The sequence below is a fragment of the Plecotus auritus genome, assembly GCF_963455305.1.
Source record: "Plecotus auritus genome assembly, chromosome: 4".
Classification (NCBI taxonomy): Eukaryota; Metazoa; Chordata; class Mammalia; order Chiroptera; family Vespertilionidae; genus Plecotus; species Plecotus auritus.
Window position 1 is genome coordinate 60,206,431 of NC_137775.1, and position 22,476 is coordinate 60,228,906.

Sequence of the window (22,476 nt, forward strand, 5' to 3'; positions counted from 1 at the left end):
TCTATTCATACATCTGTGGACACTTAGGTTGTGTCCATGTCTTGGCAATTGTAAATAATGCTGCAGTGAACAAGGGGGTGGCAGTTATTTTATTTTTTTTTTGAGATAGTAACTTTATTTTCTTCAGATAAATATCCAGAAGTGGAATTGCTGGATTATATGGTAGTTCTATTTTTAATTTTTCAAGAAACCTTCATACTGTTTTCCATAGTGGCTCCACAAAGTTACATTTATACCAACAGTACCCAAGGGTTCTTTTTTCTCCACATCCACACCACTATTTGTTCTCTGTTGCTATTCTTACAGTGTGAGGTGATATCTCATTGTGATTTTTATTCACATTTCCTTGATGATTAGTGATGTTGAGCATGTTCATAAACCTATTGACCATTAGTATGTTTTCTTTGGAAAAAATGCCTGTTATGTATATTTATTGGAATGTTATTTTCTACAAGAAATTAGAATGATCTAAATATTCAGAAATAGAGGTTTGGTTAAATAAGTTATCATATATCTATACTGTGAAATATAACTATAAAATATTTTAAAACACATTATTAACATGGTAAGATAGTCAGAAGATATTTTTAAGTGATGAAAATATGTTAAAATAGTAATCACGGCATGAGATATTTTTTATCATTAAATTTTTTTGAATTTGCAAATATTAGCTATAGAAAAAAATTATAAGAATACTAGAGGCCTGGTGCATGAAATTCATGCACTGGGGGTGGGGGGTATCCCTCAGCCCAGCCTGCACCCTCTCCAATCTGGGACCCCTCAGACATCCCTCTCACAATCCAGGTTGCTGGCTCCTAACCACTCACCTGCCTGCCTGCCTGATTGCCCCTAACCACTTCTTCCTGACAGCCTGATCACCCCCTAACCACTCCCCTGCTGGCCTGATTGACGCCTAACTGCTCCCCTGCCAGCCCATTGCCCCCAACCGCCCTCCCCTGCTGGCCCAGTTGCCCCCAACTGCCCTCTCCTGCTGGCCTTTTCACCCCCAACTGGCCTCCCCTGCTGGCCTGATTGCCCACAAATGCCCTCCCCTGTCAGCTGTCTTGTGGCAGCCATCTTGTGATGATGTGGGGCGGCCATCTGTGATGATGTGGGGCGGCCATCTGGTGATGACATGGGGTGGCCATCTTGTAGCCGCCATCTTGTGACAACATGGGGGCAGCCATCTTGTGATAACGTGAGGGCGAGACCCCACCTACGCTTTTATTAGTATAGATACATCAAAGATTTAAATGAGCTTCTAATTTGTCTACATACTATCAGCCTCGAAACTCAAATCAATTACCCCTACTGCCCTCTGAATTTAGAATCTTTCAGCAACCATCTGTTACCTATAATAAATCATAATGACATATAGTCCTATACATATCTATAGCTACTATGATTTTGTAGTAGAAGGCACTATACAATCTCATCCTGACACTTCTCTAGCCTCATATCACTTTACATTCCAATAAGCTGTGTTTGCTTCAGCAACACTGTAATACCTACAGTTTCACATATGTTCTATGTTTCCTCTCCTTTTACATTTTGGGAAGCTCAGTATACAAAGGGAGCTTGTATTCTAGGTCTTTACCATAAGGTGACTTGATTGAGCCATTTCCTTAAGGAATCCTTATCAGTCTGGTGTGTGTTTTTTCTCTTAACACTGCTCAGATTCCACAGAAATTATTTTTCCAATTTCTCTTCTGATATTAACTTGCTGGTATTAGCTTTCTGCCAGTGTTCTTTGAGCCACGTAAGAGAAGACTGGGGGTCTCCATATTGAATATGCAAACTTTCATTTAATCTTCCGTTTACAACTATGTTATCCTTGCACCCAGTTAATCCTCGTGTCTAACAATTACTCCTGGTGTCTTACAGCCAGCCCAGAGATCCTCTCTAGAAAATAAGCTTTTAGTTTCTTTCTAAGTCTCCACAGTGTGGGAAGGCCAATGGTCCGCTAGAAGGAGAGGGAAGTGAATCTGGGGTCTGACTACTTCTTAGATGTTTGACCAGCCTCCTGTTTTTAGCCTCTCTTTCATCCCCACTTCCAGAGGTACGTGGTGCCTCCTATATCCAGGCCTTTTGAGACTTTTGCCATATCAGTCTGATTGCTTCTTAGAATTCCCCATGACTGGCCAGGAATTCAGCTTTTCAAGTCTGCTGCATCAGTTGCCATTTGCCCATCTGCCTTCCAGCTTCTAAAATGTTATTGCTATCCTCTTCTCCTGGTCTCTGATTTAAAAAAAATAAATCTTCTTTCTGTTGTTTTAGTAGAGTTTGTAGGGGAGAAGGAAAACTATGTTATATGTTCAGTCTCTCATTTTTCCACACTTATCCCACCTTCCATGTCTTTGCTCATACTTTCCTGTATAGTTTATCCTGCCACCTGAGGTGCTGGACCTCTCACATTAACCCTTCAGTGCTGTGCTCAGGGGGTATGTTCTCTAAATGCCGTGGCCTGTGCCTAAACAAATTCACTCCTCCTCCCCCTGTTCTAGGCCTTGTACTTTGCCAGATCTATTTATGTAGTGGCACATGAGGATTACAATGATTAGATTACATGGCAGTCTCCTTTAGTGGTTATATATATATATATATATATATATATATGTATATATATATATATATATATATATATATAAAAATAATTATAATCAGATTAAATTATTGTGTTAGTAGAGGTCATTCTTTGATAAAAGATAGGACTGACATTTAATAACCATAGCAAAAGCACAGAATAACTGTGACTTACTTTAATGCTAAATTCGTATTATATACAAATACAAATAGAAGTTTATAAAATTTTAAGAAGATTGAATCTCTTTAGTAGCTTACTAACAATGTTAAATATTAAGTATTCTTTACAATACAGTGATATTACAAAGATAAACAGTAGCCTCTCTTTGATTGACTAAAAGTTTAGTTGTCAATTTCAAAAACAAAGTTATTTTGGAATAATTTATTGTGAGAATTCAAATAATTCTGAAATATCTACTTACCACATTTACTCTGACTGCAATGAAATTTAAATCAAGATTGTACCAGGAGGTCCGACCAACCCATGTATATGAATCATATTCAAGTATCTTTTTGGTAGTGCTAAAAATATCTTTCTGACTTTATTCTTTTAAAAAATATATTTTTTATTGATTTTTAGAGAGAGAGGGATAGAGAGGTAGAAACATTGATGAGAGAGGAACATCATCATCGATTGGCTGCCTCTTGCATGCCCCCTAATGGGGATCAAGCCCACAACCTGGGCATGTGCCCTGACTGGGAATTGAACCTCTGACCTCTTGTTCCTGGGTCAATGCTCAACTGCTGAACCACACCAGCTGGGCTCTGACTTTATTTAATTCTGTGAAGAGAAATGTTTGATTATGTCCTCAGCAAATATTATAGAATATGTATTTAAGTATAAGGCTCTGATGATACCCAGTGTAGACAGAAACTTATTTTTGTCTTAATTGGAATATGTGTGAACTTAAAGCATTTTGAATTAAAAATACAGACTGATCTAGCATAACCATACACAAATAAGTCACCACTTTATAGATAGGAACTTTCAGAATATTTTATTGTCTATTCTTAAATGTGCAGTTCTACTTAAAATCAAAACAATAATATAAATACAGAGATTGCTGATGACACCATAATGATGACACTTCAACTAGTTAAATCTTGTGGTGCTGGTAGAATCTGTAGAAACCCTTAAAACTACAAAATATCAGAGTTAGAAGGGAACGTAGAGTTCCTCAAATCCAAATTTCTGGCTACTTTACTTCAAAAGAGCCTGAAATAGATTTAGATTGAGCTATTATTTGTGAATAAGTACTTATCTAGTGACTAGATATACTTCTCTAACTAAAATTATTTTTTTCATGTATTTAACAGTTGTAGTGAATTTATGTAGATGTATGAGACAAATACCATTCTAATGCTGTCATGGTATTTTTCATACATAGATCAGCTGTGTATTTAAACAGCCTTTCATTTTAAATAATCCATGGAAAAGTGGCCTTTGCATAGAGTATGACTTACCACAGATCATAATTTATTCCACTGGTGATTCCAAATTGCAAGCATTTTATTTTTGTGATCCACATTATGTTCCAAAATAAAAAACATACAAGAGAGGGTCTTCAATAATTATAATTATTATTTATTGTGATCTTATTTATGACCACAAAATTCTATAGGAAAGAAACAACCAAAAGATTTAAAAGAACAGATATACTGAGGATGACATGTTTAATGTGTTTTGGTACTTGGCATACGTAACACTTCATAATTATCATTCATCAGACCTATTCTAATCTGTTATTGTTTGTTTTTAACCAATGATTATTTTTACAGTTTAACTAGGCTTTATCTAGAATCATTATCTAGAATCATTACTTTAGAGTAGTAAAATGTAGACATAGCTGGAACATACTGCAAGAAGCTGCACAGATTTATTTCAGACATGAGCCATAAAGAGGTTGAGCTATGTAATTATGCTCAAAGCAAAAGAACTGCTCTGTGATCTGTGAAAGCTTATATGGCAAAGTAATAAAATTAGAACTGGTGAAGTTTCTATGACCATGCGGAAAACTCAGTTTTAATTCTAAATAAATTTTACATTAATTTTGTCTAGCCCCTTTGGGATTCACCAGTGATGATAGGTAGGAAGCCAATTAGAGAATGCTGCAACATCTGATTTTAAAATTGATTAAAATATTTTTATTGATTTCATAATGGAAGGGAGAGAGAGATAGAAACATCAGTGATGAGAGAGAATTATTGATCAGCTGCCTCCTGTACACCCTCTACTGGGGATAGAGCCCAGAACCTGGGCATGTGCCCTTGACCAGAATCGAACCCGGGACCCTTCAGTCCACAGGCCAGCACTCTAGCCAAACCAGCTAGGGCTAAATTGATATTAACTGTTAATTTTCCAAATAAAAAATTAAAACATTAAATTCCAAATGTATCATAAACATCATTACCACCAACACCATTATCAGTAAGCACTTACTATATGCCCACTCTGGGTAGAGGGGAATCAGTAATAGATTTTAAAGCCCCAAGAGCAATTAGGTAGAAGAATCTAATAGCACTTAGTACCCTTTTATCTCATATAGTAAAACTGTTTTATAGATAAGGAAACAGATGTACAAAATAATTTTTCTAAAGTAATTCAGCTAGTAAACAGGTTGAGGTGGAATACACATAAGAATCCAATCCCTTGCTCTTATTTATTGCATCACCAAATTAAGTCACAGAATCTTCTTTTCAGAGTTTCAAGAATATATTTAAATATTGATGTCAGTTGCCTAAGACTTTCACCTCATATGCAAGGATGGAATCCGACAACCACAGGTTCCCTCTTTGTACCATTTAAACTGTTGTATAATGATTTCAAGATGTGAATAAAGATTGGAGGCTTAGACACTGGCAGGATCTGTTTGAGGATTACTCAAGGACATTTATTACTTCTTTTAGGAACAGCATCTGTTGCAGTCGCAGGTATCCTTGCAGCTCTTCGAATAACCAAGAACAAACTGTGTGATCAAACAATACTATTCCAAGGAGCTGGAGAGGTACCTGCCTTATATAATACTTACGTTCTCCTAAACTAATGAACATAGAATTCATTTTAAATATTCATTAACTTAAAATCTGAGGTCTTCTTTCAAATTTCTAGTATTTATAAATATAGGTTTTATTGAAAGATTCACAATTTTACATTCATTTTGAGGCCTATTAATTTTTCACAGGAGGCTTTAGTGGTCTAGAGATATTTTTCACAGTTTTACATTGATATGTTTATCAGATGTTGCCATAGGTTTTTATTATGCATATTTAAGGTGCCATGCAATAACAGACGTTTCCAATGTATGCTTATATACTAGTATAAAAGCCTTTAAGAAATAGTTTGGGTATGCTATCTGATGCTAACTTTTATATCCTCCAGTGTCACAAAAAGTTTTCTTAATTTCACTCACAACTCAATGTTTACATATATAACTATATCCAAGTTTTTAAGAAAAAAAGTATTTGAGAGACTCATTGTTCATTACAACTGTTCTCACAAAAAAAGAACCAAAGTATTTTATACTTTTGGAAGGAGATAGCAGCAAGACAGAATTATGCTGTTTTCTGTTATCTTTTTCTATAAATTTATCATTTGAAAGAAAACTAGACTCTAGCAATAATAATTCACCCCCAAAAAAAGAAATTAAAATGTTAGTTGAGTTGAGCTTCTTGTGAGAAAACTGCCAAAACCTGTTTAGAATTATAGGATGTAATAAATAGAGAAACGCCTTGTGGCTGTACCATATATATTTTAAGAAGCTTTATTTACATTTGCAAATTTAATAAGATTATGACTAAGTATATTACACTAGTAGAAATTGTGTATATTATGTTGGTTTTGATTTTACTTGTTCTTAAAACAAAATATACAAATCTAGAACTTAGATGCCAAGATATAGATATGAAATATTTAGAATGTGAATCACAAATTTGTTTTCACATTGAAATAAAAATCAAGACAAATAAGAGTTCATTAACATTTGAGTTTTTTATTTCTGTGGATTGTACCATGCTGTACTTCATTTTAGTAAACTTCTTTTGAATTTCCAAAGGATTTTGTTGAGTGGCACAGGCCAGCTTTTGACATTCAGTAGGACAGAAGTATTCATGGTTGGATGACCCAAAACTGTCACTCGTGATAGGGTTTTCAAAATTTCACAGATTATGACAAAGTTTATCAAATACCAAAGAAGTTCGTTCCTTTAATCTTGCAAGAAAATTCACAGTGCTTTTTTTGTCCAAATTAAGAGGGTAAATAAATGCCTGGGAACACAGATTTTCTGTGTTTCATTTTATTGCCTAATTGGTTAAGTTCCCATCCAAATGACCTGGCTTCCTTCTTCAAATTCAGTTAGAGGAGCTTGAACCCAACAATAAACAATACACAGTCCAATAAGCAAGGCTGACCAGTTCATTATTTTAAATTCAATATTTTCTTATTGGCACAAATCTTAATTGTATTAACATGATTAAAGATACTGACAATCAAGGATATTACTGGCTTGTGGCTAAATAGGAAGCTACATAATAGTGGTTCTGTTGTGATAAGAATAAATAATTGTCATTCATTTTAACCCAAATGTGACAAAAATACTTTGCTCCCACTACAAATGAATAAATGAATAGCTCTTTAGGCCAACAGACAGGGCCATTTTGTACTTCCTTATTAATAAGCACAAAATGCAGTGAAATGTAACCTGATAAGATATAATGTGAAACAACTTTAAAAAAATTTTTATGACCTTTTCTCAGGCTGCCTTAGGGATTGCACACCTGATTGTAATGGCCATGGAGAAAGAAGGTTTACCAAAGGAGAAAGCCATAAAAAAGATATGGTTGGTTGACTCTAAAGGATTGATAGTTAAGGTAAGAATTTGTCATTTTAACCAGAAGAAAAATCTATCTGCCATTCTGGATGTTTATCCCAAAGACTACTACTATTTTCATCTATGCCACCCCCAAAACTTTGTTAAAAGAGTAGCCCTTATATATGAATGACCATGTCGTACAGCAATACTGATACTCTTCTGAATAAAGAAGAAAAATCCGGCTCAGCTAGAGAATCTGTCAGGGAGGTGATGTGAATAGGCTCTACAGGTCAGTCCACTTGAACGAGGTAAGTTTCCAGGTGAGGCAATTTGATACTGATACAGATGAAACTCCTAGGTATAACTCCTTTTATTAAAGGCTGTCTGTCTAATTGCATACTAGATAGAACAAAAGGAGGAAAAAAATAAATAAATAGCTACTCTTTTACCTGCTACTTTCTCTCAACCAAATTCTTAGTGTTTGAATGGGAATTCCTGAGGAGGGCTTTAATAAACGGCCTGTTTCAACGTTGACTTACTTGACGTTCAGTTTCCCTAGCTTTAATAGAGATAATAGTCCCACTTCATAGGATCATGGTAGAAGTAAATAAGACAAGGTAAGTAACCATGTTGCTGCAAAGTTGTAAGGCATCATTATTATTTCTACCATCTGGACACATCAATCATACTTTCTTAAACTAATATAAATCCCCTTTCCACACAAAGATGAATTTTTAAAATAAACTTAAGCAGTGTATTTGGTAATTTAATATATAAGCAAATGTGAATGTATACAAACTTTCTGGAAAACTGTTTTATATGTATCATGAGCTTTTGAAAGTTCATGCTTCTGATCCAATAATTTCCATTCTTTTTCTAAATATGTTTTTAGAGGAAGGGAGAGGAAAAGAGGGATAGTAACATCAATGATGAGAGAGAATCATTGATCAGCTGCCTTCTGCATGCCCCCTACTGGGGATTGAGCCTGTAACCCAGGCATGTGCCCTAAATATGACCGCCTGCTCATGGGTGGATGCTTAACCACTGAGCAACACTGGCTGGGCCAATAATTTCCATTCTAAGAATCTATCCCATAGAGATAGAGATGTGTACAATGTTTTCTATGAAGATGTTATCACAACATTATTTATAATAGTGATATATTTTATCATACATTAATGATAATAGTGATCTGTTATACTTACCTAAATAAAGGATAATTGTGCAATAAATTTTGGAATAGTCATGTAAGTATAACATACAAGCTTAAAATGGTTCTTAAAGAACTATAAATAACATTAAAGGATTTATAATATAACATTCGGTGAAAAAAGGAAAACACCATCTTATGTATAACTATTTTGTTTAAAAATTGAGTTACATGTAAAAGTCAGAAGGAAATGCATCAAATACATATTACTTTAAAACTAACATTATTTTTATTGTCTTTCTGTATATCCTAAGTTCTACCAAGTACTTGTATTCCTTTAAAGTTAGAAAAGTTAGAGAGCAGGTTGACAGCTGTCTGGGCAGGGGGCTGGGTGGATGGGGTGGAGGGATTGAGCAAAAAAGAGAAAAAAACTCAAGGACACAGACAATAGTATGGTGATTTCAGGATTGGGGTGGAGGAGGTAAAGGGGTTGTAAATGGTGAGGGATGGAGACTTGACTTGGGTGGTGAACACACAATAGAGTGTACAGATGTGTTTTACAATTATGCACCTGAAACCTGTATAATTTTGTTAACCAGTATCACCACAATAAGTTCAATAAAAGGGAGGAGGGATAAAACTAGAAAAAAAGTTTGTTTTTAAAAATCAGTATAGACAGACAAATTTTACCTCAGAAGAAAAAGTATATGCATAACTTTTTATAGCAAATGAGAATCTCTAAAGCAATGAAACAAGATAGAAATCACTTTGACAGCATCTTCTGAGAACCAAATAATAATCATTTCATTAATTTTCTAAAATTGCAAATTAATTGTTTAAAATAAAAATTTACAACAAAATTTTCAATTTCTTGGCTTAAAAATTGCTGTTCTTTAAAGAATTGGTATAACTATAAAAATTGTACACTGTGGTCACATGAAAAATATTGTAGTCATGAAAGAATAATTTACTGAATGAAATCGCCTATGGATCAGGTGTTACATTAGCCTTGGGGGACACAATAAGGCCCTCTATCTCAGGAGGCTCACAGCCTACTAGGGAAAACTCAAACAAGTCAGGAGTTACAATCCTACCTGAAAATGTTATAGAAATATGTCCTTGATGTCAGAGGTACACATAGATATCACTTCCAGCATCACTAAAGAGCTTAATAGGAATACTGAGGAAGATTCTGAGACAAGATGTCTCTTCAGCTAACTTTGAAAGGAAGAATTAGGAGTTTACCTGGAGTTTCAAAGACATCTTAAACTTCTTATATCCAAAACTGAGGCAAAGGAAGTAGAAGGGCAAGTTCACTTTTAGATCTTGATTGAAAATAGGGATCATGTCTTTCATCTCTTTATATCTTCAAAACCCTACATAGTGTCTATAATTGATAATAAATATTTTGTTAATAAATGAATTAATTAATGAATGGCCTTCCAGGCAGAAGGGCAGCATTTTCCAGCAACTGAAGAAACTTATGCAGAGGAGGTTTGCCTCTGGTCACTTTGATGGCATTGTGGAAGGTGGATTGAAATGAGGTTAAAACACGGGAAGGAAACGCATTACAAAGCTGTTGCAATGATACTGATAAAAATTAGTTGGTTCTGAAATAAAGCGGTGACTCTGTGGGTGAGTGAAAAAGTTTGATTCAGTGGAATTTAAGAAATAGGGCCCTGACCAGTGTGGCTCAGTTGGTTGAGCGTTGTCTCATGCAGAAGATCGCTGATTGATTCCCTTCCTCTCTCTCTAAAATCAATTTTTTAAAAAAAGAAATAGGATTATTAACATATATAGGAACTGATTAAATATGGAGGGAGGAGTAGGATAGAGTAGAGGAAGGAATCTAGCAGGACTCCTTGATAAGTGATGCAGCCATAATGTAGAAAAGGAATAAAGAATGAATGGACCAGTTTAAGGGAAAGATAATGAGATCAGTTTTGGACATAGCAAGTTTAAGGTGCCTGTGAAGACATTAGACAGAGATGTCCCCTTGGCAATCGGAGATAAAAGAATAAGGCTCAGGTTAAGGGTCTGGGCTCCTGGATATGGAGATTTGGGGATCATCCGCATGTAAACAGTTGGAGCCATGGAAAAAGCTATACAAGTTATGTTGTGCTTAAGGATGTAATACATTCAAGAATCTATACAAAAAAGTCTATGATTGTGATTTTGTGATTTCTACTGACTTTTTTATATGTGAAATCTTCATAAAATATATAGATTTTAGCATCTCAAATAATTTTAACGTAGACTTACTGAACTGAGAGTTCAAATTCCATGGATTATAATATTTGGAATAGCTGTGAAATTGTTGCTAGACATAATCAGTCACTCTTACTTTATGCTTTTACTTGCCAAAATAAAGAACTGCATATATTCCGCTTGCCAAGGTAAATAAAGTTACATTTAAAAGGTTGTTATATATTTAATAGCTTGTGCAGTATTTTGTATAAAAGAAATAAAAGAAGCTTCAGTTAACTGCTTTTTCTTTTGTGTTTTCAAAAATCAAAATTATGTTAGTTTTTTGTGTGGAACTAATAAATCTTAGAATAACTAGTAAATCAGTATAATTTTTTTTCAAACTTACAAGATTTTTTTATGTTTGTTATCCTTTATCCTTAATATTTTTACAACCTCTCCTGAGAACCAATAATAATCATTTTACTAATTTTATTAACTTGCAGTGTAATTGTATTTATAAAAATATCATAAAGTTTTAAATAAAAATTTTTATTTGTCAAACTCCTTAACTCTTTAAAGACATAAAAGCTAAACTAGTAAACTGTAAGGTTAGCTCATTTGGGGAGTTATAGCATCACCAGATTAGATAAGTATTATCCTGACATGTTTTCTCTCTTCATTTTCAACATCATATCTATATCATTGTCTATCATTTACCTCCTATCCACATGTTCAATGGAATGAGTTTATGCTATAAATATCAATATCTTAAATAATTCATCAATATCAATAAAGTTGATTGATTATATGGTCACTGATAATATTTAAATACATTAGGTTAGTATTTCAAAGCAAGAAATATTGACATATCTATTTAGCCAGCTAATATTAATAGACTTTAATATAAAGAAGCTGAGAGTTGGTTTAAAAGAAATCCTTCCAAAATAAAAAGTAGAGAGAGAATAAATTCAGTGAAGAAGGAATGAAAAAGGAGCATGCCAGCATGACTGATATTTGCATTTCACAATGATACGCAGATTCAGAGAGGACAGGAGCCACACCGTAAACCAGTCCAGACTTCATGTATTCTGTCAGTAAATACATGCCTGCTTTCACTAATGAACCAAACCAGTGCTGAGACCGAAAACTCAAACTAGGACTATAGAATTTTTTTATTTTAGTTTCCTTTTGTTTCCTTTTAAGCAATTGTTTTGAGTTAATTTAATTTAAATTTTTTTGCTTTATAGTTAAATGTTTGGTTCCTATGAAAAGAGATAGTGAATTAAGGCATCTTGTATGTTGTAAGGGTAGTTTTGACAGTACAGTTATTTCCTTCCTGAGAGCTTAATCTGTAGGTCCACGCTGTATAGAATAAGGTTTCCTTTCTTCATCTAGGATATCATCAGAGTTTCAGCCAGTGATCCTACTACCACCTTGAATGATGGTAATACATTTCATACACTATGGTTAAAAAAATATTTTAATTCCTAAGAGACTTTGAAGCTTGGTGAAAAGTATATGACTTGATTTTTATTCTCTCTTTTCTAGTTCATATAGGGTATGATCCGTGTATACATATGTATTAAAAAAGAGCAGAGACAAAAGATTATGAGCATGAGTCTTTTAGACAGTTAGGAAATTATGGATATTCATTTTAACAGTAGTAAATATTGATGGTTTTAACTACTTTTATCTTAAATTATGACCATTCTGCAGCCTTTGTTATGCTCTAGCATGGAAAATACTTTTGCCACATCATTTATCTTTTTAAAGTCTGTCCTGAGATGATGAAACACAGCTCTGAGGTCTTTAACAAGCGCACATACCTTCACTGAAAGTCTTATAGTGAAGTGTTACCGACAGCGCTCTGGGAAGGCCCGTCTGCAGATCCAAAGAAGGGTCAGATTCAACTCAATACACTAATGACATGGCAGCTAAAATAGGCCAGTAAATTGGGGCCTGTTGTGTAAGCAGGCGTGGATTCAAGGTAGGCATTCGTGGAAGAGTTCTTTTCGTGCTTGTGTGCGCGTGCGTGCGCGAGTGTGTGTGTGTGTGTGTGTGTGTGTGTGTAGGCAATCGATAATTGATTTTTTTATACATACCCTGGATCATGGAATGCTAAGCCAAAATCTTGACAGTCTTTGCCACCTATCCTTCCCACCCTTACCAGAATGTATGTGCTTTTAATAAAAGAAATCATTTGTTATATTGTATCTTCTATCCTGTACTAAGAATCAGCACCAAAAAAAAATGAGGGGAGAGGGGAGCTTAAAAAGCAATATCATTCAAAAGAAATCCCCAGCTATCCGTAATACATTTGTTGTAATTGGAGATTTAAAAAAAAGAAAGAAACTCTAGAATTTGGGATTTCTGAGATAAGTGCCCACAAGCACTTCACCAAAAGATAGCAAAACGCTGAGCTGAAAAGGATCCTGGAAAGGGAGAATGAAGGGCAAATAAATCTTCTATATCTTATATCCAACTTAAGTGATTGGCATAAAGAATATGGATTCCAAATTAGATTTTGAAAACAGGAGAAAAATGAGCCATTGGTCCATAAAATAGAAATCCAAAGGTAAAGGCAATTGCCTTAATCTTACTAGATCCAAAGAAGGTCACATTCCAAAAGTTTTTAAATCTAAACCAGATAATCACATCACGTTTGAAAATGGTATAGAAAATACTTAGGAGACCTTTATTTTATCTTTTGATTCTTCTTTTTGACAAGTAAAGCCCATCAGTTATGCAAGTATTACTATTTCCTGATTCCTGGCCTTCTTTCAGTATTCTCTCAGCATTCCTAAGTCACCACCAAGAATCAAGACTTGGGGGTGAGGCTGTGAGTAATTTATGTTTCTCACCAGATGCATCTTCTGGTCAAATGCTGGCTTCAGTGCTATTACTGTTATTGATAAAGTAAGATGCTCATGATAACAGCATACATCTTTTCTTTTCAGACACTGTTTATCTATCTTCTTTATGATTTGCTTCTCATTCCAGGGAAACTTAGGGGTTTAACCCACATTAAATATTTTTCATTATATTTCAGAGTGTGGGGCATGGAATGGGGGACTGTGCCTCCTTCCTTTTTAAAGATACATCATCACAGAAGTTGCTCACATAACTTCCACTCTGTCCTTTTGGCCATTAGGTAGTCTCAGTCTCATCCCACTCCAGGCTGCAAGGAGCTAAGAAATATAGTTTCCACCTGAGTAGCCATATGGTTGGCTAAAACTGGGAAATATTATTAAAAAGGAGAGAATGAAAACCAAAGAAAAAGAGAGGTTGTACACTTAAACATTTATTGAGAGTAAATCTCATATTAAGTGTTTTTATCACAATAAAATAAACATTTCTTTTTCAAAAAGTAGAGAGTGAATTGATGGGCAATTAGAATTCTCTGCCACAGCATGAAAAAAGGTTTCACTGTTTGGCCATAAAAGTAATATGACATATTCAGACTATAATCCAAAAAGACCAATAGGCAAAGCCTGCGATTCATCCAGTCTTCTCTGAGAGAGATGATTTTTCTTAGCAGCCCTCAAAATTATACGGTATAACATTGCATTGGATGACAAAAGCTGGTTTGGAGTAGGTGAATAAGAGAACCTAGCACACATGACACAAGTTCTCTTGTGTGTGAAAACATTTCTAAACCTTTGAAAAAGTAAGAACCAGGCTTACCTCTGAGTAGTTCTTCTCATACAAATCTGCACATTAGCAAAGGAGCTGCTCTTGCTTCTCACTCAAGATTCAATGTCTCAGCCATAAACAGGAAAGTATCCAATATAGTAGCTGCATACAACCATTACTTAGCACCCACCTGTTTGTGATGGACTAGCCAGGGGTGGGCAAACTTTTTGACTCGAGGGCCACAATGGGTTCTTAAACTGGACCGGAGGGCCGGAACAAAAGCATGGATGGAGTGTTTGTGTGAACTAATATAAATTCAAAGTAAAGGAGCGGAGGGGAGAGCAAGAGAACCGGATAGAACAGCCGGATCCGGGCCCGCGGGCTGTAGTTTGCCCAAGGCTGGACTAGACAATAAAGACTGCCACATCTGCCCAAAAACAAACAAACATCACCACCACAAGCTTCCAGAAGAGCCATGTGGCCACCACTTCATGATGCTCATTTCTCCTGTGAAGGTACATCAGCTTGGTGACCACAACGTTTAAAACAGAAACCATAGCTGCAAGAGAGTCTGGGACTATAGTTTAGCCCTTTAGCCTCAAAGTGCACAGGAAGTCATGCTAGAAGCAATTTGCAGTCCTGTAGTATTTGCCATGTAGAGCCTCAGATAGATGTTAGTCTAGTTTCCTGCCTTTACACATGCAATTGACTATATGCATTTTTGGGGGAAAATATGTCATATTTAGTTTAGAATGCTGGAAATTGAAAGTTATTATTCCCAGGAAATATGTCTCCCCAAGTCACAACTTTATTTAATATCTGTCTTAGAAATTTCATTGTTATGAGAATGAAAATAGTCAGGAATTTTAGCATATACTACTTCCAGAAATAGTTCAGAAATAATTTAAATACTGTCACTGTCAAGTGGTTCCAAATTGATATTCCTGTCCATGACCAGACTTTCTCTTTTCTTTCTAATAATTCATGATTTTTTTTTGCCAAGTATCTAAGGAGTAATATGGGCATTGAGGTAGCAAATAGGTCACAAAAGCATCCTTTTATCAAATTATTTCAGTGAAAGGGACCTCTTCTTCCCAAAGCAACAGATAGGAACAACACTGAGTAAAACAAATGGTGGAATATATAATCAAAATAAAAGTCAACCCCTGTATCTTTTAAATATTGTGTTATTAAAAGTCACAGCATCTCAGTGACATACAGTGATAATTACTTATTTTTCACACACCTGTCAGTCAGATGGGGTAGCTCTGAGGATGTTGGCTGGGTGATTCTAAGCTGCAAGTTAGGTCCGGGTCTGCTTCACAGGGCTGTCATCCCCCTTGGACCAGCAAGCAAGCAGGTTATGCACTTCTAAAAGGATGGCAAAGGCACAAGAGAACAAGTAGTGCCAACAGTTCCTCTTAAGGCCTAACTAAGCTTGGAACTTGCTCTCTTTCATTTCAGCCCATATTTTATTGATCAAAGCAAGCCACATGTTTACATCCAAAGACGAAGGGGCAGGAAAGTGTACTCCGCCTTTTGTGAAAGGAACTATGAAGTACATTACAAATAACATTGACACAGAAAAGGGATGAAGAGGAATTGGGGCCTAAATCAGTGTCTGAATTATCAAAATATCTGGGGGGAATTCTGTAGCAACCCAAACACTTATTTTCTTATTTGTGACTAATAAATTATCATTAAGTCTAGCCATATCTTAGGATCGTAATTAATTTGTGATTAAGATATGTAAATGAAATAGAGTTCCCAGTTGTGACACTAAGAGAGATGAGGAATGGGGACACCAGGTGAGTATGGGGTTACCTCCAATACTTTAACTTAGTGATAATTGTAAGATTTCATTATTGTTTTATTTTAAAAATATTATTACAAGGAAATTTTTAAATTTTTCTTGTAATAATACAAAAGAACTGTTTGAGAATATATAGGGTTTACTCACAAAATCAGACCAGCTTTACATAACTGTTTGTTGTTAGACATATGACTAATTATAAAAAGGCTGTGATAATAGATGGGTTTTATTGAACAGAAGGTAATGCTTCCTGATGAAGTGGGAACTGATTCCTTTGATTATATTTTTTTTGTAATAAGCATGATGAAAAGTATATGGACTAACGGAATTCAACTTAGTATTACTAGAAACTAGAATGTCCTCTCCTGAAACAAGAAGCTTCAAATTTGACTCTGAATGAATTAAAAATATTTTTAAAAATTGAGATATAATTGACATATGACATTATATTAGTTCAGGTGTACAACATAATGCTTCAGTATTTGTTTATATTGTGAAAAGATCACCACAATAACGTGGTTAACATCCATCACCACAGAGTTAACATTTTTTTTTCTTGTGGTGAGAACTTTTGTTAATATCTATTCTTTTAGCAACTTTCAAATGTATAATATGATATTATTAACTATAGTGACGATGCTATTTATACATATATTCTCAGGACTTAATTATTTCATAATTGAAAGTTTGTAATTTTTTACACCCTTTACCCATTTTGCCCATCCCCTACCCCCCACCTTTGGCAATCACCAATCTGTTCTCTGTATCTATGAATTAGTGTGTTTTATTTTTTTTTTATTTGTAAAATACATTTTTGTTGATTTCAGAGAGGAAGGGAGAGGAGGCGAGAGAGATAGAAACATCAATGATGAGAGAGAATCATCCATCAGCTGCCTCTTGCATGCCCCTTACTGGAGATGTGCCCTTGACTGGAATCGAACTTGAGACCCTTCAGTCTGCAAACTGACACTCTATCCACTGAGCCAAACCAGCTAGGGCAGTGGGGGTTTTTTGTTTGGTTTTGTTTTGTTTAGATTCCACTTATAAGTGAGATCATAAAGTATTTGTACTTCTCTGTCTGACTTATTTCAATTAGCATAATACCCTCACGGTCCATACGTGTTGTCACAAATGGCAAATTTCCCTTTTTTCATAACTGAGTGATATTCCATTGTAGATACATATTTCCTTTGTCTATTAGCCCAGCAATGGACTCTTAGGTTGCTTCCATGTCTTATGTATCTTTTTGAATAAGATTATAATAAAATAAGATTATTTTTCACAATGTCTCAGTTGTAGTATATTTTTTTGTATAAGAAAGAAAAGCTGAGATAATAACCTTTTAGAACCCAGAAATGATTAATGGTGAATTCTGTCCTTAGGAAGCTGTTTGCTTTAATGTCATGCTCATAATAGAAAACGGTGTTAGAGAAATAGAACTTTACAGTGGACTACAAGAAAATGTACCAAAGTTATAAATACTAGAATTATTTCCTATTCAAAATAATTTTAATTATAACTAACATTCAACTCCTGTTAAAATCAGGCACAGTCCCAACTGCTCTAGATATATCATTTAATGTAATACACAAACAATCTGATGAGGTAGAAATTCTTACTGTCCTTATTTTACAGATGAAACAAGTTTCAAACTATCAATAATTCACATATATTACTTTAAAAAAACAAATAAAATGATAACCTTTTTAAGCAAGAAAAGTGTACTATCTTTAGGATTAACAATTTGCAAATGATCTGTTATATACCGCTTGTAAAGCTTTTTCTCCAAAGCTGTACTTGTGTGTATTATCAGAAAGGCTAAATTCCATTACCTTAGACAAATTGTTTAACATCTAAAGCCTCTATTTCCTTTGCAAAATAACTCTATACTTGTTCTACTTTTGAAAATTGTTAAGGGGATCAAATGAAATATGTGAAAACAACTTATAAGTCATAAAGTACCATATAAAGTTAGGCAGGGGTTGACACCAGGGGGGTGAGGTCACGAGTGGGGGGGTGGGGGCAATGGGGGGATAAGGACACATATGTAATACCTTAATCGATAAAGAAAAAAAAAGTAAGTAAAGTTAGGTAGGGGTTTATTATATAATCAACATCTTACATATTTATAACTGGACTATTACAATTAGACTAGTGGCCCGGTGCATGAAATTTGTGCATGGGGGGTTGTTCCTCAGCCTGGCCTGCACCCTCTCCAATCTAGGACCCCTTGAAGGATGTCCTACTGCCAGTTTACAGGGATCGGGCCTAAACCAGCAGTCGGACATCCCTCTCACAATCCGGGACTGCTGGCTCCAGCTGCTCACCTGCCTGCCTGCCTGCCTGATTGCCCCTAACCACTCTGCCTGCTGGCCTGCTCGCCCCCAACTGCCCCCCCACCAGCCTGATCACCCCCAACTGCCCTTCCTGCTGGCCTGCTCGCCTCCACCTTCCCTCCCCACTGGCCTGCTCACCCCCAACTGCTCCTCTGCTGGCCTGCTCCCTCCAAACTGTCCTCCCACCCCATTGTCCTGATCACCTCCAACTGATCCCCACTGACGGCCTGCTCACCCCCAACTGGCCCCCCTGCTGGTCTGCTTACCCCCAATGGCCCCTGCCGTCCCATCCTGTCCTGATCACACCCCGGCAACCCAAGGTCCCAGCTCCTTTTTTTCTTTTTCTTTTTTTTTCAGCACCTCCTTGAGCGGAGGCCAGGGCCAGCTGGAAGCAAGTATCTAGCATTTATTTATCTTCTATAATTGAAACTTTGTAGCCTTAAGCGGAGGCCAGGGCCAGCCAGGGCTGGTGGGAAGCTTGGCTTCCTCCATCGCCAGGGGCAACCCAAGCCTCCTGCTTGCTCCAGCTCCATGGCTGGCTGCCATCTTGGTTGGGTTAATTTGCATACTCACTCCTGATTGGCTGGTGGATGTGGCTTGGCATAACGGAGTGATGGTTAATTTGCATGTTTCTCTTTTATTAGTGTAGATGTTTTCTAGATAAGACATGGCACATTCATAATCAAAACATTGCAGATAAATACATATAAAGCTAAGACTTATTCAGAAAATGAAACTATGGTATAAATATGGCATCAGTTCCATTCTTAATCAATGTTATATAAATTAGTAGTGCTGTAGATAAAGCCAGATCTACATTCTGAGACACTGCTATATTAAAACAAATAATGTTTAGTAACAGTATCTTTATATAAATGACATTTTGCATTACCATTTGTTAATGTCAGTTTCTCACAGATGTCTTTTGGATTAGGATTTTTAATATTAAATACTAGATAAATAAGGGAAAGACTTTATTTAGCTCACTGTTCTATCCCCATTGCCAGAACATTGTCTGAGACATAAATATTTCTTAAAAGAATGAGTGAAACGATACTCTGATCATTGGAGAAGAGAGTTTAAGAATAGCTGTAACATAAAAATGTTAAGCATAAATACTGGCAATATGGGTAATATCCTGAAATTTCTTTGATTCCCATATGTTTGGCAGATTTATCATTTCTTCCTCTTTGCTTTACTTAGGGGCGTGCTGCCTTAACAAAAGAGAAAGAGGAATTTGCTCATGAACATGAAGAAATGAAAAACCTAGAAGACATTGTTCAAGAAATAAAACCAACTGCTCTCATAGGTAAATGTTTCCCTCCCTCACATAAATCCCACCTGACCCCATTTTCAACTGATTTGTTTTCTTAACTACTGATTTATGAGGCATAGTTTAGCTTTTTGAAATTCTAACCTTTGGAATTGACAAAATGATATATTCATCAAAGCAACGGTACCCCATAGACACCTAGATTTGTAAATTCATGCTGTCTTCTTAAACTCACTGATCCCAGTTGAAGTGTGCGGCCCCCTCTGCCAACCCTGTCAGCCTGTTAGTACCTGGCACATTCAGCACTTTTCCAAGCTTGATTGCTCCCAATAGACAGTGGCTCTCAATGGGATTGAGTTCGCCCCCATGGAAACATTTGACAATGCCTGGAGATATTTTTGGTTGTAACAACTGGGAGGAGAGGAGGAATGGGATCAGTTAGTTAGTAGAGACTAGGAATGCACAGGAAAGCCCCCCACAGCAAGGAATTATCCAACCCAAACTGTTCATATTGCCAGAGCTGAGAAACACTGAACTGGACCCTCCTTGAAGACAGGGACCATATTTCACATATCTTTGTATTGCTCATAGCACTTAACACAGTAGTTTAACATGGCATGTTCACTGTGAAATGTTTATTATGGCCAAGTTTAATGTGGTTGAGAAGAAAGCCATGAAACTTAATCTTGTATTTTGTGTGTATATAATGTCAGCCCTTACTTTGTATCATACTCCATTCCTAGAAGCTCTTATGAAGCAGATGACAATATTGAGAATAATGTTGATAACCATAATAAAAACTAACACTCCATGACTACAACTGTAGGAAGCCTTTATTGTTGTCTTTTATAAAATATCTTCTATCAGGAATTGCCTTTTTTTCATTTCCATTATGCAAATTGCTTCATTCTCTGTTAAACTTTCAACACATCATACTTCAATTTTTAATTGAATTGGATGATTGTCTTAAATGTTAGCATTGGTTTATAAAACACAATTACTTTATAGCCCTAGAGACTGAAATATACTCATATATTTCTTATAGAGAGATAATACATATTGTACAAATGTTTTAAATTTTTTACTTGTTGATTTGAGAGAGAGAAAGAGAGATGTCTTATTCCACTTATTTATGTGTTAATTGTTTGATTCTTGTATGTGCCCTGACTGGGGATCAAACCTGCAACCTTGGCATATTGGGACATGCTCTAACCAACTGAACTACCCGGCCAGGCCCATATTGGATACATTTTAATGTCCTGTTATAAATACCTATAATCAAAATTCCTAGTGATTAGTCACCAGATCAATGTAATATGAATCAAATGTTATAGTAGTGATTTTTTAGACACTTGGAGATATATAACCCTAAAGGTTATTGACATTAAGAAACTTATCTTTTTTGTCACTTTGATACAAATGTTGTTTAGCGTCTGTTAAAAAATGACCTGACTTTTCATTGTTGTTTGGGCATAGGCTTCTTGGATTCATTAACCAATGATATAGTCCTATTCACTGGCTTCTCATTTCTATTTTAGGAGCTGCCGCAATTAGTGGGGCATTCTCCGAACAAATCCTCAAAGACATGGCTGCCTTCAATGAACGGCCTATTATTTTTGCTCTGAGTAATCCAACCAGCAAAGCAGAATGTACTGCAGAGCAGTGTTATAAAGCAACCCAGGTAAAGCAAAAGCATAACTGATATTTTAATTATCAAATTTTGATTCATTATAGGGAAGCCCAGGATATCAGTGGAGCTTACCACTTAACTTTTAAAAATTATGTAAGCAAGATTGAAAAAAAAATAGTGAACAGGGCATAAGGGATAAGAACTATATTCTAGAGCATTGTTGTAAAAATCCTCTTCTTCAATAAAACAAAATAAACTTGGTAATGTTTTGTTGATAATTTTTCTCAAGTGATTTGGAATTATCTAAAGTTAAAACATAAAAGTTAAAAAGGAAAAAGCTTGATTCGGATGCTTGTTAAAATAACTTTAACCAGCTATCCTGAGACTCTGAAGCACACGGTATGAAAACCACAGTCTTGTTTTTGCTTTGCTAACCCTGGGTTTGGTTTTGGACGCCGTGGGTGGAGTATCTGGGCAGCACTCTGACATCCAGCCAGGCTGGGGCCGGAGTTCTCAAAGATTCAGTCCTCTACTGTTTCCCCAAAGCGACTGATTTATGCTATCTTTGTATTAATACACAGGGTAGGGCAAAATTGAGTATGCAAAACAGAGTTTATTCTACTTTTTGTATTATTATTTATTAACTAGAGGTCTGGTGCATGAATTTGTGCATGGGTGGGGTCCCTCGTCCTGGTTGCTGATCGGGGCTTATCAGGGCCATCTTGCTCAGTCCTAATCGGGCTGATTGGGGCCTGCCAGCAGGCCGGGGAAAGGGACCCCAGGAGGTTGGCTGTAGGAGCGCACTGACCACCAGGGGGCAGCTCCTGCGTTGAGTGTCTGCCCCCTGGTGGTCAGTGCATGGCATAGCGACTGGTCACCTGGTCAACAGGTTGTTCAGTCGACCAGTTGTAATGGTCACTTAGGCTTTTAGATAGATAGATAGATAGATTGATTATTGTATTATTTTCCATATGGACGACTGTAAACCTAGTTTTGCCCCACCCTGCATAGAGTGTCCCCCAAAAATGTGTACACACTTCGAATAATTATAAAAGCAGTGCTT

At 35.9% G+C, this 22,476-nt stretch overlaps 1 protein-coding gene across 2 annotated transcripts in view; it reads left to right on the plus strand.

The window, feature by feature from the left end:
• The window catches only part of ME1 (malic enzyme 1), a 178,481-nt gene that overhangs the window by 137,548 nt on the left and 18,457 nt on the right, over positions 1-22,476 (plus strand). For both annotated transcript variants that reach the window (XM_080664459.1, XM_080664460.1), the window contains 4 exons: positions 5,491-5,588; positions 7,336-7,449; positions 19,714-19,819; positions 21,322-21,464. In XM_080664459.1, coding sequence (XP_080520585.1) covers positions 5,491-5,588; positions 7,336-7,449; positions 19,714-19,819; positions 21,322-21,464 — 461 coding nt within the window. The remainder of the gene's footprint in view (positions 1-5,490; positions 5,589-7,335; positions 7,450-19,713; positions 19,820-21,321; positions 21,465-22,476) is intronic.